Source organism: Pseudorca crassidens, chromosome 9, assembly GCF_039906515.1.
Source record: "Pseudorca crassidens isolate mPseCra1 chromosome 9, mPseCra1.hap1, whole genome shotgun sequence".
NCBI classification, from domain to species: Eukaryota; Metazoa; Chordata; class Mammalia; order Artiodactyla; family Delphinidae; genus Pseudorca; species Pseudorca crassidens.
The window spans coordinates 94,137,253-94,152,536 of record NC_090304.1 but is presented as its reverse complement, the minus strand read 5'-3'; the positions used below and the strand labels follow the sequence as shown (position 1 = coordinate 94,152,536).

At 38.6% G+C, this 15,284-nt stretch overlaps 1 protein-coding gene across 1 annotated transcript in view; it reads left to right on the top strand.

Moving 5' to 3' along the window:
• BUD13 (BUD13 homolog) overlaps window positions 1–15,284 on the top strand; it is a 34,264-nt gene that overhangs the window by 16,111 nt on the left and 2,869 nt on the right. The window contains exons 5-9 of the mRNA XM_067751104.1: window positions 2,651–2,955; window positions 4,858–4,963; window positions 5,319–5,457; window positions 5,749–5,933; window positions 6,172–6,253. Of these exons, the coding sequence (XP_067607205.1) occupies window positions 2,651–2,955; window positions 4,858–4,963; window positions 5,319–5,457; window positions 5,749–5,933; window positions 6,172–6,253 (817 nt within the window). The remainder of the gene's footprint in view (window positions 1–2,650; window positions 2,956–4,857; window positions 4,964–5,318; window positions 5,458–5,748; window positions 5,934–6,171; window positions 6,254–15,284) is intronic.

Genomic DNA, 15,284 nt, shown 5'->3' with positions numbered 1-15,284 from the left:
AAACACATGGAGGCAAACAATACATTACTAAAAAACCAAGAGATCACTGAAGAAATCAAAGAGGAAATCAAAAAATACCTAGAGACAAGTGACAACAAAAACACGACGATCCAAAACCTATGAGATGCAGCAAAAGCAGTTCTAAGAGGGAAGTTTATAGCAATGCAATCGTACCTCAGGAAACAAGAAAAATCTCAAATAAACAATCTAACCTTACACCTAAAGGAACTAGAGAAAGAACAAACAAAACCCAATGTTAGTAGAAGGAAAGAAATCATAAAGAACAGAGTAGAAATAAATGAAATAGAAACAAAGAAAACAATAGCAAAAATCAATAAAATGAAAAGCTCGTTCTTTGAGAAGGTAAAATCGATAAACCTTTAGCCAGACTCATCAAGAGAAAGAGGGAGAGGACTCAAATCAATAAAATTAGAAATGAAAAAGAAGTTACAACGGACACCGCAGAAATACAGAGCATCATAAGAGACTACTACAGGCTACTCCATGCCAATAAAATGGACAACCTGGAAGAAGTGGACAAATTCTTAGAAAGGTATATAACCTTCCAATACTGAACCAGGAAGAATTAGAAAATATGAACAGACCAATCACAAGTAATGAAATTGAAACTGTGATTAAAAATCTTCCAACAAAAGTCCAGGACCAGATGGCTTCACAGGTGAATTCTATCAAACATTTAGAGAAGAGCTAACACCCATCCTTCTCAAACTCTTCCAAAAAATTGCAGAGGAAGGAACACTCCCAAACTCATTCTACAAGGCCACCATCACCCTGATACCAAAACCAGACAAGGATGTCACAAAAAAAGAAAACCACAGGCCAATATCACTGATGAACATAGATGCAAAAATCCTCAACAGAATACTAGCAGACAGAATCCAGCAGCACATTAAAAGGAACATACAGGGCTTCCCTGGTGGCGCAGTGGTTGAGAGTCCGCCTGCTGATGCAGGGGACATGGGTTCGTGCCCCGGTCTGGGAAGATCCCATATGCCGTGGAGCGGCTAGGCCCGTGAGCCGTGGCCGCTGAACCTGCCCGTCTGGAGCCTGTGCTCCGCAACAGGAGAGGCCACAACAGTGAGAGGCCCGTATACCGCAAAAAAAAAAAAAAAAAAAAAAAGGAACATACACCACGATCAAGTGGGATTTATCCCAGGGATGCAAGATTCTTCAATTTACGCAAATCAATCAATGTGATACACCATATTAACAAATTGAAGGAGGAAAACTGTATGATCATCTCAATAGATGAAGGAAAAGCTTTCGACAAAATTCCACACCCATTTATGATAAAAACTCTCCAGAAAGTGGGCATAGAAAGAACCTACCTCAACATAATAAAGGCTGTATACGACAAGCCCACGGCAAACATCATTCTCAGTGGTGAAAAACTGAAAGCATTTCCTCTAAGATCAGGAACAAGACAAGGATGTCCACTCTCACCACTATTATTCAACATAGTTTTGGAAGTCCTAGCCATGGCAAGCAGAGAAGAAAAAGAAATAAAAGGAATACACATTGGAAAAGAAGAGGTAAAACTGTCACTGTTTGCAGATGACTTGATACTATACAGAGAAAATCCTAAACATGCCACCAGAAAACTACTAGAGCTAATCATTGAACTTGGTAAAGTTGCAGGATACAAAATTGATGCACAGAAATCTCTTGCATTCCTATACACTAGCAACGAAAGATCAGGAAGAGAAATTAAGGATACAATCCCATTCACCATTGCAACAAAAAGAATAAAATACCTAGGAATAAACCTACCGAAGTAGGTCAAAGACCTGTACTCAGAAAACTGTAAGACACTAATGAAAGAAATCAAAGGTGACACAAACAGATGGAGAGATATACCATGTTCTTGGATTGGTAGAATCAATATTGTGAAAATGACTGTACTACCCAAAGCAATCTACAGATTCAGTGCAATCCCTATCAAATTACCAGTGGCAGTTTTTACAGAACTAGAACAAAAAATCTTAAAGTTTGTATGGAGACACAAAAGACCATGAATAGCCAAAGTAATCTTGAGAGAAAAAAACGGAGCTGGAGGAATCAGACTCCCTGACTTCAGACTATACTACAAAGCTACAGAAATCAAGACAATATGGTACTGGCACAAAAACAGAAATATAGATCAATGGAACAGGATAGAAAGCCCAGAGATAAACCTACGCACCCTGTGGTCAGCTAATCTATGACAAAGGAGGCGAGGATACACAATGGAGAAAAAGACAGTCTTCAATAAGTGGTGCTGGGAAAACTGGACAGCTACATGTAAAAGAAAGAAGTTAGAACACTCTCTAACACCATACACAAAAATAAACTCAAAACAGATTAATAACCTAAAAAAAAATATATATATATATATATATGGCACAGATGAGTATGTTGAGATCTCAACATGCTAGTCAGTCACTAGGAACTTGGGAATAGAACCCCACATCCTGCCTATTGGTTTTAAAAGTTGTCTTTCACTTTGCTGTTCTCCCATGTCATTCGTATTTGTGTTTAGGTTAGTGATAGTTCCTCACAAGAGGACTAAATGAATATTGAACATTAGCCTGACAAATTCATTTTTTAGATTCTGCCAAGGGAATTAAAGACTTCACTGTTTAATTTCCAGGCTCCTCCCCCAGCCATAGGAAATATCATACAAGCTCTTCACCCAGGAGACATCAGAGTCACATGTTGGATGCTTCTTCCTACCCAAGTGACAGTAGGAAAGCCTCTGACTCAGATCTTTCTCCTCCACGGCATAAACAAAGTTCAGGGCCCCGGGATTCTGATTCAGATCTGTCACCTCCACGGAATAGACCTAGGCACTGGAACTCTGATTCTGACCTCTCTCCACCAAGGAGGAAACAGAGGGCCAAATCATCTGATTCTGACCTGTCTCCACCTCGAAGGAGTCAGCCTCTGGGAAAGAAGGTAAGAATTTTCAGGAGCCATATCTTCTCTTAGAGAGAGATAACGCCTGTCTTCTAGCTCTGTACAAGTCCCAGAGATCCAAGCCAAAGCAGCAAGAGGTAACTCTTAGTAGCATAGTAAATCTAGCTCACGGGACCTCTAGGGCTCTTTTCTTCTCTCTGAAGTCAGGACTGCCTAACCCAGCCCGGGTGAACTTGCAAATAGCAGATTCCCTAAATAGCCTCTGCCTTTATATCCTCTCAGTTCCATGAATCCCATTTTAATAGGTCCACAGAAACTTCCTATTTTCTTACGAATAAACTGAGAATGTAGTTTACAGAGTGGAGTTAGGAGCATGAACCTTGTGTCAAACAGGTTACATATTGGGATCGTACTTTTTATATGTACTATCTGTGAGATTTGAGCAAGATACATAATATCTCTAAGGCTCAGCTTCTTTACCTTTAAAATATGGATAATAGTAGTACGTACTTCATAAGGTTCTTGTGGGAATTAAATGAGTCAGTAAGTAAAGCTCTTAGCACAGTGCCTGGGACAAAGTAAGCATTTAGTATAAGCAGTCTGCTGTTATAAATTGGACTGTAGGTCTCCAGAGCTCAAAGAGAGGCACTTAAAATATAAAACGACTTTTAGAAATCATATCACCTGGGAAGTAAGTGTTTTGTATTATTTTAAATCTGTGATGAAGCCTGAATTAGCAAAACAAATCTGCATGAACCCTGAGTAATTGTGTTGTAAAGAACACCAGTACTAGTAAAGAAGTGTTATTCCAGAGCTTCCCTGGTGGCACAGTGGTTAAGAATCCGCCTGCCAATGCAGGGGACACGGGTTCAGGCCCTGGTCCGGGAAGATCCCACATGCTGTGGAGCAACTAAGCCCGTGTGCCACAACTCCTGAGCCCACGTGCTGCAATTACTGAAGCCTGCGTGCCTAGAGCCCATGCTCCGCAACAAGAGAAGCCACTGCAATGAGAAGCCCGGGCACCGCAATGAAGAGTAGCCCCCACTCGCCGCAATTAGAGAAAGTCTGCACACAGCAACAAAGACCCAACGCAGCCAAAAATAAAAAATAAAAAAAATTTTAAAAATGGTGTTATTCCAGTGAGTTGGTTAAGAAAGAGAATGATAGAGCCTGTGGTGTGCACGTTTCCTCTAACACAGACGTTTCAGGTAAGTTTTTCTGTAGCCCATGTGGTCCTGGTAGGGTAGACCAGCCTGTCCCTAGCCCAGGAAGTAGGGTTCTTCTCTTTTGGGGAACAGAGTGAGGTCTGTGTTTCAGCTGGACTCCTTGACATTTTTATGTATCTGCTTAGTCCATGGGCAATTTACTATTAATCAAATTTAATTTAGCACATTGTTTAAGGATATCGGGATATAAGTATATACATTGATTGTGGGTTGGTTATCTTGATACAGAGTGGAGTTTAGTAAGAAGTTTAGATTTGGTTATATCTTGTCATTATCCTGAAATATAGCCACAATTTCAGGATCTTAGGTCTGCTTGACTTTGTGATTTAAATGAAATATTTTATCAGTGTTGATCTCTACCAGAGGGCTTAGAGCTTGATAGAGGTTTCTGATCAGGTGACCTGAGAGTCTTCATGTGTGCGGTTTATATGCTGTAAAGTCAGAAATACAGATGCTTAGCCTTCCCTTTAGCATATTGTTGGTTTGTGTTTCTGTTTACTCGTAAGCTTGATAGTACTGTTAAGTTTCCATGAAATTCAGTTTTATTTCTTGTCTATTTTGTGAATCCTGTGGTTGGTAATAAGAATATAAAGCTAGAGTTTTTGGTTTGGTTATTGCTGATTATGAGACAAAAATACACCTAACTGTGTATACCCATGGAGTCTATTGCTGCATTATCTTATTAATGTTGGATGCTCCCTTTTCCATTGCATAGGCTGCACACATGTATTCTGGGGCTAAAACTGGGTTGGTGTTAACTGACATACAGCGAGAGCTGCAGGAGCTCGAGAGACGGGACCAAGAGACCATGGCACTTGAAGGTAAAAATGTGAAAGTGCAGAGACCAGTTGAGGCTCTTGTAGCTTTTATTTTTTTTAATGTAGCTTATTATACTTGATATTTAAAAGTTGTAATTGCTGTCAAATTTCAGCTCTGGTTTTGTGCATTATTTTAACTTCTCATTGGGTCCAAGTGGTTCTTTTCCTTCTTGAAAAACATTAATTTTCAGGATCATTACCAATATGCACTTAGATGTTGGTAGGGACTACTAGTAGTCTGGCTGTGAAAGTTCTTATCTAGCATGAGAACCCCAAGTGGTTGATTTCAGCTGTTAGAATATTATTTCTGATTTTGATACCTGGTGTTTATCTTTAAAAGTATAATTTTCCTTTGCAGCTGAATTCCAGTATGCTGAAACCGTATTTCGAGATAAGTCTGGTCGTAAGAGGAATTTGAAACTGGAACGTTTAGAGCAGAGGAGAAAAGCGCAGAAGGACTCGGAGAGAGATGAGCTGTATGCTCAGTGGGGAAAAGGGTAAGAGAACCACTGAAAGGAAAAACAAGACTGCAGTGACCGGAGGAAGTCATTTCTCTATTCTTCTGCCTTCAAAGCTGTTTTTAGGAATGGGAAATTCAGTGTCCTCAGTCTCCTTCCTAAGATACTGATATATTCCACACTTCCAGTTGGTATTCAACAATTTTACCTTTTTCAGTATTTGGCCTAGGCTGCTGGAAAGCGGAGGTTCTCCAAGTGTAGCAGTACATCTCAGTGTAAGAGTGGAAATGTTAAACAGGATAACAGACACTCCTGGTTCTTTTTGTCTAGGCTTGCACAGAGCCGGCAGCAGCAACAAAATGTGGAGGATGCAATGAAGGAAATGCAAAAGCCTCTGGCCCGCTATATTGATGATGAAGATCTAGATCGGATGCTGAGAGAAAAAGAAAGAGAGGGGGACCCCATGGCCAAGCTTATCAAGAAGAATAAGGCCAAGGAGGACAAGAATAAGAAAGGTGAGCCTTCTGGGAATCTCCAGAGAATGAGGTGACTTACGTGAAGAGAGAAAATCAGTAGGGTGATGATACATAGCTATGTGCAAAGAAGGCTTTCCCATACAGTTTCAGGTTTCTTGTACTGGGGAATTTAGATTTAACTCAAGAGACTTCTGTACAAAAAAATTTTTTCCCACTGCCATCCAGCTCTGATTTGAATTACGTAGGTAACTAACTTTTCTCCCTCTCCTGTCATTAGTGAGACCTCGCTACAGTGGCCCAGCACCTCCTCCCAACAGGTTCAATATCTGGCCTGGATATCGCTGGGATGGAGTAGACAGGTAAACCTGAATATTTCCTACAGTTTTGTTTTCTCTTCCATCTAACCCGAACCTTCCCTGACTGTTCTCAAATCATTCTACACTCTGCCTCATATTCTGCTCTAATCACAAGGTTAATAATATGCACTTTGGTTGCTTCTGTTTCTCAAATCTCATTTCCCATGCTTAGAATACTCCTTCCTTTTTTCCTTTTCAAAGCTCTGGGCAAATAACTCAGGTGGTCCAGCTAGGATACCCTTTGTTTTTGACACTGATCACTTCTAATGATATTTTCTAAGGTTTGGAGGGGATGAATGATAGGTGCTAGTCTGAAGCCTTTTATATGTTGTATCTTTAAAATGTAACCCTTGAATCTTTTCTTCACTGCCTTAGGAGTGAGTTACTTGTAATGTTGCACTGCCCCTACCACCTTGTCTTTTCACCTACCCATATCTGTACCCACATGCACTAAATTCCTTTCTGCTATCATGGATGAACTATATATGCTCCTATCCAAAGTCAGTCCCTCTCCTTCATGTTAGATCCCATCTCTTGCCTGCTAAAGGACATTGTTCTGTCATCTAGCACAGTGACTCTCAAAATTTGTCCTCTCAAGACTCCTTTACACTCTTAATAATTATTGAGGACTCTAAAAAGTTTTATGTGGGTTATAGCTGTTAATATTTACCATATTAGAAATTAAACTAAGAAGTTTAAAAAGTATTTATTAATTCTTTAAAAAAAGCCATTACGTTAACATAGTTACCCTGTTTTTAAAGAGAAATAACTATATTTTTCAAACCAAAAAAAAGTGAGATTCGGGATAGCTTTGATTTACATTCTTGCAAATCTCATTAATGTCTGGGCTGATAGAAAACATCAGGACTTTTTTTTTGTATTTTATTTTTTAACTTTTAATTTTATATTGGTATATAGTTGATTAACAATGTTGTATTAGTTTCAGGTGTATAACAAAGTGATTCAGTTATAAATATACATGTATCTATTCTTTTTCCAATTCTTTTCCCAATTAGGTTGTTATAGAATATTGATCAGGGTTCCCTGTGCTATACAGTAGGCCCTTGTTGGTTATCCATTTTAAATACAGCAGTGTGTACAAGAAGACATCAGGATTTAGTCTGTTGCAGTATGTTTAGCTGAAATATAGGAAGAAAATTCAACCTTATACATAGGTAGTTAGAAAAGGAAGGTGTATTAGGTTTTTTTTTTTTTTTTGTGGTACGCGGGCCTCTCACTGTTGTGGCCTCTCCCGTTGCGGAGCACAGGCTCCAGACGCGCAGGCTTAGTGGCCATGGTCACGGGCCCAGCTGCTCTGCGGCATGTGGGATCTTCCTGGACCGGGGCACAAACCCGTGTCCCCTGCATCAGCAGGCAGACTCTCAACCACTGCGCCACCAGGGAAGCCCTAGATTTTTTTTAATACTACACAAAAACTCAATAAGTGGCAGTTTCTTAAAGGTTATTTGTAATATGGAATCAGAAACCATATCAAAAAGCTTTTCATACTGTTAGATTAAAATCCATTGGTCTTCTTCCTATTTTGGAAAAAGGTAAACCATATACTGGGTAGTGCAAGATATTTCCTATATCTTTTACTCATGCATGATTTTATAACATCATCTGCTGTTCATTGGTTTGCTGAGTTTTTCAGACCTTCCAAATGTTAACATATTTCATATACAATATCAGATAATGATATATACATATTAATATTAACTTTGATCTCATCACAAAAATCTTTAAATAACTAGAAGCTAAAGGAGTTCATGGTAGTGGGTACAAGTTTTTCAAAATTCTGATTTACGCTTGAAAGCTCCTATTTTATCATTGGCAACAAATATTACCAGCCACTTTCCTTGAAGTAAAGGTCACTTCGTACAATGGCTTTTTTTGCAGGATCCGTCAGATTTTGAACCTAGAGGATCATGTCCTCTGTGAATATAAACAGTGTTACTTCTTCCTTTCTAATCCAGATGCCTTTTGTTTCTTTTTCTTGCCTTATTGCACTAGGTACAACTTCCAGTGCAAATGTTGAGTAGAAGCAGTAAGAGCAGACATATTTTACCTTGTTGCTAACCTTAGGAGGAAAACATTCAGCCTTTTCACCATGAAATATCTTGTAAACTATAGAATTTTTTTTGTAGATTTCCTTTATTGAGTTGAGAAATTTCTATTCCTAGTTTGCCAAGGAATGTCTTTTTTCAGGAATGTATGTTGGATTTTATTCAAAATATTTTCTGATTTTCCTTTTGGTTCATTCTTTGAGCCATGATTTACTTATGAGTGTATTTTAGAATTCCAAACATTTAGACTTTTCTAGATATCTCATTGTTATTGATTTCCAATTTAATTCCATTGAGGTAAGAGAATACACTATGTAATATTTTGATCTTTTGAAATTTATTAAGCCTGTCTTATGGCCCAGTATATGGTTTACCTTGGTGAATAGCCCATTTGCACTTGAAGATAATGTGTATTTTGCAGTTGCTTGGGGTAGTGTTTTGAAAAAAATTTTTTGTATTCTTTTTTTAAGTAATTTGGAATAATTTTAGATTTATAGAAAATTTGCAGAGATAGTATAAAGAATTCTTGTAAACTCCTTATCCAGTTTTGTTACCATTCGTTATATTATCATGGTACATTAATCAAATCTAAGAAACCAACATTAGTATGTTATTATTAATGCACCAGATTTTATTTAGTTTTCACCAGTTTTCTATTAATGTTCTTTTTCTGTTCAGGGATGCAATTCAGGATACCACATTGTACTTAGTTGTCATGTCTCCTCAGTCTCTTCTGATCTGTGTCAGTTTCTCAGTCTTTCTTTGTTCTTTGTAACCTTAACACTTTTGGGGGGGGGTATGGTCAGGTATTTTTGTTGACTGTTCCTCAAATTGAGTTTGTTTGATGTTTTTCTCATGATTAGCCTGAGGGTATGGGTTTTTGGAAAGACTTCCACAGTGGTGGAGTGTCCTTCTCATCACATCATTTTAGGGGTTACATGATATCCACATGACATCACTAGTAATGTTAACCTGGATCACTGGGTTAAGGTAGTGAGTGTTTGCCAGGTTTCTCTGCTTTAAAATTGCTGTTTTTCTTCTTTCATACTCTCTTCTCTGGAAGTGAGTCAACTGAGTTCAGCTTGCACTCAAAAGGAGACCTACAGAAGGATATCTACATATATTATTTAGACTTTTTCTGTAAGGAAGATCTGTTTCATCTCACCATTTATTTTCTCAATCATTTGTTTATATCAGTATGGACTCATGTATATTTTATACTTTGTATAGTAATCTAATAGTATGTTATTTATTTTGTTGCTTAAATTGTTTTGTTCTTTGGCCATTGGGAGTTCTCTCAGGAGTCCCTTTTATATGCCTATCCTTTTATTTTTTGAGCATTCTTTGACTTTCTGTTACTATAAGGTGCTTCAGGCTCATATTGTGTTTTCTCTGCCCCAGTGCCTAAAATAGCCATTTCTTTAAGAAATCCTGGCTGCTTTTAATGGAGAAAGATATTTAGAAACCAAGATCCAACTGCTAGAGTGCTTGTTGTTACTGAGGTGTCATTGTTTCTAGACCCTCTCAGCAGACAGAGCTAGTTAATGCGTGTATAGTAGTCTGTGTATACACACATATCTACAATTGTTTCTGCGTCTATCCACCTGCAAGTGTGTTGTATATACACATATATTTACATATATATATAAATAAGAGTTCATGTTGATGTAACTGACTCTAACCAAGTATTACCTTTCCTTTTTGCTTACCTCCCCAACATTGAGAAACCTGGCACCCACCATCCACCATCCATTTTGCTCATCCCAGGACACATGTAAAACAGTTTCAAAATTGAGAAATTCAGAAATGAGAAACTAATTTACCATCTAGAGTGTAGCATTTATGTGCAGTTCATTTTGTTCTTACCCTTATAATTTCTAATCAAAATACTATTTTCCAACATAAAGAGTCAGCCCCCGTACCCCCCCCAAACATCCTGGGTAATTTTTTTCTTTTATAGTTTACTTATATTAGTGTTTACTCATTATGGTGTATAGTTCTATGGGATTTAACAAATGAGTAGAGTCATTCATTCACCACCCTAGTACTGTATGGAATAGTTCCATCATTCTAAAATTTCCTGTGTAAGTCTCCTTTTAGTCATTTATACCTCCTCCACCAACCCCTTATAATTACTGCTGTTGTTTTCTGTCCCTATAGTTTTGTCTTTTCCAGAGTGTTACATGAATGGAATCATACAATGTGTAACCTTTTGAGTCTGACCTTTTGCACTTAGCAAAATGCATTTTAAGATTCATCCATGTACTTGCATGAATCAGTACTGTATTCCTTGTTTATCACTGAGTAGTATTGCATTGGATGGGTATACCACAGTCTGTTTATTCCCCAGTTGAAGGATATCTTGGTTGCTCCCAGTTTTTAGCAGTTGTGAATAAAGCTGCAGTAAACATTTGTGTATGGGTTTTTATGTGGATATAGTTTTCAGTTTACTTGGGTAAATACCCAATGATTGCTATATTGTATTGTTGAGATTATGTTTAATTTTATAGGAAACTGCCAGTTGTCTCCCAAAGAGGCTGTATCATTTTACATTACCACAGAGAGTGAGGATTTCTATTGTTCCATATCCTTGCCAGCATTTGGTATTGTCAGTGTTTTGGCTTTTAGGTTTGGCTTTTAGGTGTGTGAATTTAGTAGTGAATTTTAATTGCTCTGTTTTCTTTTTAGTTATACCTTTCTGCAATTTTTTTTCAGTGTTATAAGGATCACAGTACGTATCTTTAATTTATCACAGCCTACTGAGAGTTATAATTGTACTATTTCACATAAAATATAAGAACCTTGCAACACTACAGTTCTACTTAACCTCTGTTTTTAGTGCTATTGTTTTCATACATACTACATAAAAAATGGTATAGATCCCACAATACAGTGTTAAAATTTTTACTTTGCAGTTATATATTTTTTTAAGAAACTAAGAAAACAAAAGAAAAAAATACATAGTTGTTAGTACTTACTGACATAGTTACAGTTTCTGGTATTCTTCCTTCTTTCCTAAAGAAATTAGGAAGTTTTAATATTCCTTCAGTGCAGGTCTGTTGGCAAAAAATTCAGTTTTTGTTGATAGGAAAATGTCTATATTTCACCTTTGTTTCTTAACAGCTTTCATTTTGAAATAATGTTAGGCTCACAAGAACTTGAAAAAATAGTACAGTGTATTAGTGTACCATTCACCCAACTTCCCCCAATGATAATATCTTTTATAACCATAGTACATTATCAAAGCCAGGAATTGTTATTGGCACAGTTCTATTAATTAAATTAGAGAATTTTTTCTCACCTTCGTTTTTGAAGGGTTGTTTTCACTGGCATAGTGTTGAGGGAGGTTATCGAGGGGATGTGACCACTGGTTGACCTGTGAGCTGGACCCAGGCAACTGGAGGCCCTTACCTCTCCCCTGTCCTTGGAATGTACATCCTGCCTACTCTTCCCATACTGGCAGCCATTTCAAGGACATAGCCTTGAGAGAGTAGGGTGTTGTTGAGACCATCTGGACCGAACCCTTATATATAAGGCCTCTATATAAACTTTTAGGGTTCTGGCAGGCAGGTGTGGAGAACCACTTGTCCTGCGCCCAAGACAAACCTTGTATGTAAGTTCCCTTGCTTATTAAACCTGCCACCTGCCAATCTGGAGTGATCTGCCTCTTTCTTTGGTCTCTTGTTGTCCTCCGTGTATGGGGGCCAATTTCAGATTTTACCCAGGGAACTCCTGAGGTTTCAAACCAACACAGAGAACTCAGGATTGACAGTACCAGACTTCTATGACAGCTCTGTCAGCCCTTTAAAGACTTTTCATCACTTTTTGGCCTCCATTGTTTCCAATTAGAAGTCAACCCTCAGATTTCATTTGTTTCATTGTCTCACCCCCTAACCCCAACATATACATATTATAATATATTCTCTGGCAGCTTTCAAGATTTCCTTCTGGTCTTTGGTTTTCAGCAGTTTGACTATGATGTACCTAGGTGTGGTTTTCTTTGTATTTATCCTTTTTTGAGTTTGTTGAGCTTTTTGGATTTATGAGTTCATGTTTCTCACATTTAGGAGGTATTTGGCTGTTTTTTGTTCAATTCCTTTTTTTTAAACCACTTTTCCTTCTCCAATTACACTATTTCCACTACTTGATATTATCCCACAGATCTCTGAAGTCCTTTTCATTTTTCTATCATTATTTTTCTCTCTATTCTTAAGGTGGGATAATTTCTTTTGATCTGATTTCAAGTTCATTGACTCTTCTGCCATCTCTAGCCTATTAGGCTCATACACTGAATTTTTTGTTTCAGCTAGTTTAAATATATTTATTAGTTATTTTTAGCTGCGTTGGGTCTTCTTTGCTGCACGTGGGCTTTCTCTAGTTGTGGTGAGCAGGGGCTACTCTTTATTGCAGTGCATGGGCTTCTCATTGCAGTGGTTTCTCTTGTAGCAGAACACAGGCTCTAGGCACGTGGGCTTCAGTAGTTGTGGCATGTGGGCTCAGTAGTTGTGGCTCACGGGTTCTAGAGTGCAAGCTCAGTAGTTATGGCACATGGGCTTGGTTGCTCTGTGGCACGTGGGATCCTCCCGGACCAGGGCTCGAACCCGTGTCCCCTGCATTGGCGGGCACCACTGTGCCATCAGTGAAGTCCCTCAGCTAGTTTATTATATTTTTCAACTCTAGAATTTCCATTTGACATATTTCTCTGCTGAGATTTCCTACCTATTCATTCATTATGCGTCATTTTTTTTCCCTTGAGAATATTTATAATTGGTGCTTTGAATTCCTGTCTGCTCATTGCAACATTTGGGTTATCTCAAGATTGGTTTCTATTCATAGTTTTTTCTTGAGTTTCATCACATTTTACTGTTTCTTTACATGTCTGGTCACTTAAAAATGTTATACTGGACATTATGAGTGGTACATTGCAGAGACTTTGAATTCTTTTATATTCCTTTGAAGTGTGTTGATTTTTTTAATAAGATGGTGTAACCATCTTATTTTTAATTTTGTTTATTAATTTATTTTAATTATTTATTTAATTTGTTTTGGGCTGCATTGGGTCTTCGTTGCCTCGCATGGGCTTTCTCTAGTTGCAGTGAGTGGGGCTACTCTTCATTGTGGTGCGCGGGCTTCTCATTGTGGTGGCTTCTCTCGTTGTGGAGCACGGGCTCTAGGCGCGCGGGCTTCAGTAGTGGCACACGGGCTCAGTACTTGTGGCTTGTGGGCTCTAGAGCGCAGGCTCAGTAGTTGTGGCACATGGGCTCAGTTGCTCCATGGCATGTGGGATCTTCCCAGACCAGGGCTCGAAACCTGTGTCCCCTGCATCGGCAGGTAGATTCTTAACCACTGCGCCACCAGGGAAGTCCTTGAAGTGTGTTGATTTTTATTCCAGCAGACAGTTAACTTGACTGTATTTTAACTCCAAACTCTAACTTCTTTGCAGTGGGCAGCAGCTAAAATTTCTGCTCAGTTCTTTCAGTTTCTAGCTGCTGGTTTTTCATGGGGCCCAAGGGGGTTTCCCCTGCACAAGCACAGTTTAGCAGTTAGCCAAAGATTTGGGTGCAGTTTGTATGTAGATTTTGGAGTTCATCCCTTTTGAAGCTCCCTCCCTTTCAGTATTTCTTCCCTGATTTTCCAGCTGCTCTGCTCACTCTGCACTGACACCTTAAGCCAGTAAGCCTGTGGCTTTCTGCCTCCATGAGCTGTGCAGTTTGGGAAGTGCCCTCTGACAAAAAGCCTCACAAATCTCTTCTGACACCCAGACTCCCACCCAAGTTTTGTCTGCTTTTGGTCACTCTCTCATGCCTTCAAATACTTTCAGATACTTGTATCTTTATATTTTGTCCAGATTTTATAATTGTTTTCTGAGTGTAGGTTAGTTTGCACGAGTTCTCTGCCATGTCTGGAATCTACCACTCTGCTTTATATGGGCCTAAGGCATTATCTTCTGTCCTTTAAGCTGCCATCTAAATCCAGAGCTCTAGTTCCTGATATTGGCAGGTATCCTCAGGGTGGCTGTGGTTTCAGGCTCCTTTCCTGCTTTCGTTTGCAGCACACTGTATATCGGCTTTTTGGTAACAGGAGGGTTTTTCAGAATACTAATTTGCTGTATAGCCAGAAGTAGATCTTTTTATAGCCACAACCATAAAGATACTCCTGCTACACTGAGTTCATTTTTTTTTTCTTTTTTCTATTTTTTTTTTTTCAAATTTCTGGACCCAAAACAGAACTCTCCCTGACCTGGTTTTTAACTGGTATAATTTGTCTCCATCTCTCCCAGTAGTTTTCCTACACTTCTCATTCTTCTTTTCTCCTAGATTTTTCCTTTTAGTTCCCTTTCTCATCCTTGCTTTCTTTCTGATTATTTATTCTTTCATTGCCTTTTCTGCTTTTGTCTGTTTTTGGCAAGTGAATATTTCTAAAACAGATCTATAGTATGTTACAGTTAGAAAAACCCATAAGGTCAATTAAACTAACTTACATTATTTAAAAGAGAAACGGAGGCCCCGATAAATTTAACAACTTATAGTCTTTCAGCTCACCTGATAAAGCTGGAATTAGACCTTGGGCACCTGATTCTTTGGTCTAAATCTCTTTCCACTGTGTGTTCTCTTGCAGTTTGTTTCTTTGATTCTGTTTAGGGTTTGGTTTGTTATTCATAGGACCTTTTGTCTGTTTGATCATATTAGTGTTGATTCTCTTAAGTACTTACTCCCCAAGACAAGAAGCAGCGGTTTCCTTGTGCTCTAGAACACCATGCATGCTTCTAAGGTTGGAGATGGTGCCATTCATAATAAGATTCCCTTCTTCCTCACCCTTTCACTACTCACCCAACTGATCCCTTAGGGAAGGCCTTAGGAAAGAGGGAAGCCTGTCATCCCAATCAGTTCAGTAGCACTTAGCATATGTATTATAATTTTAAGCAGCTATGTACTAGGTGCCAGGGTCTCACAATTAGTGAGAGACGG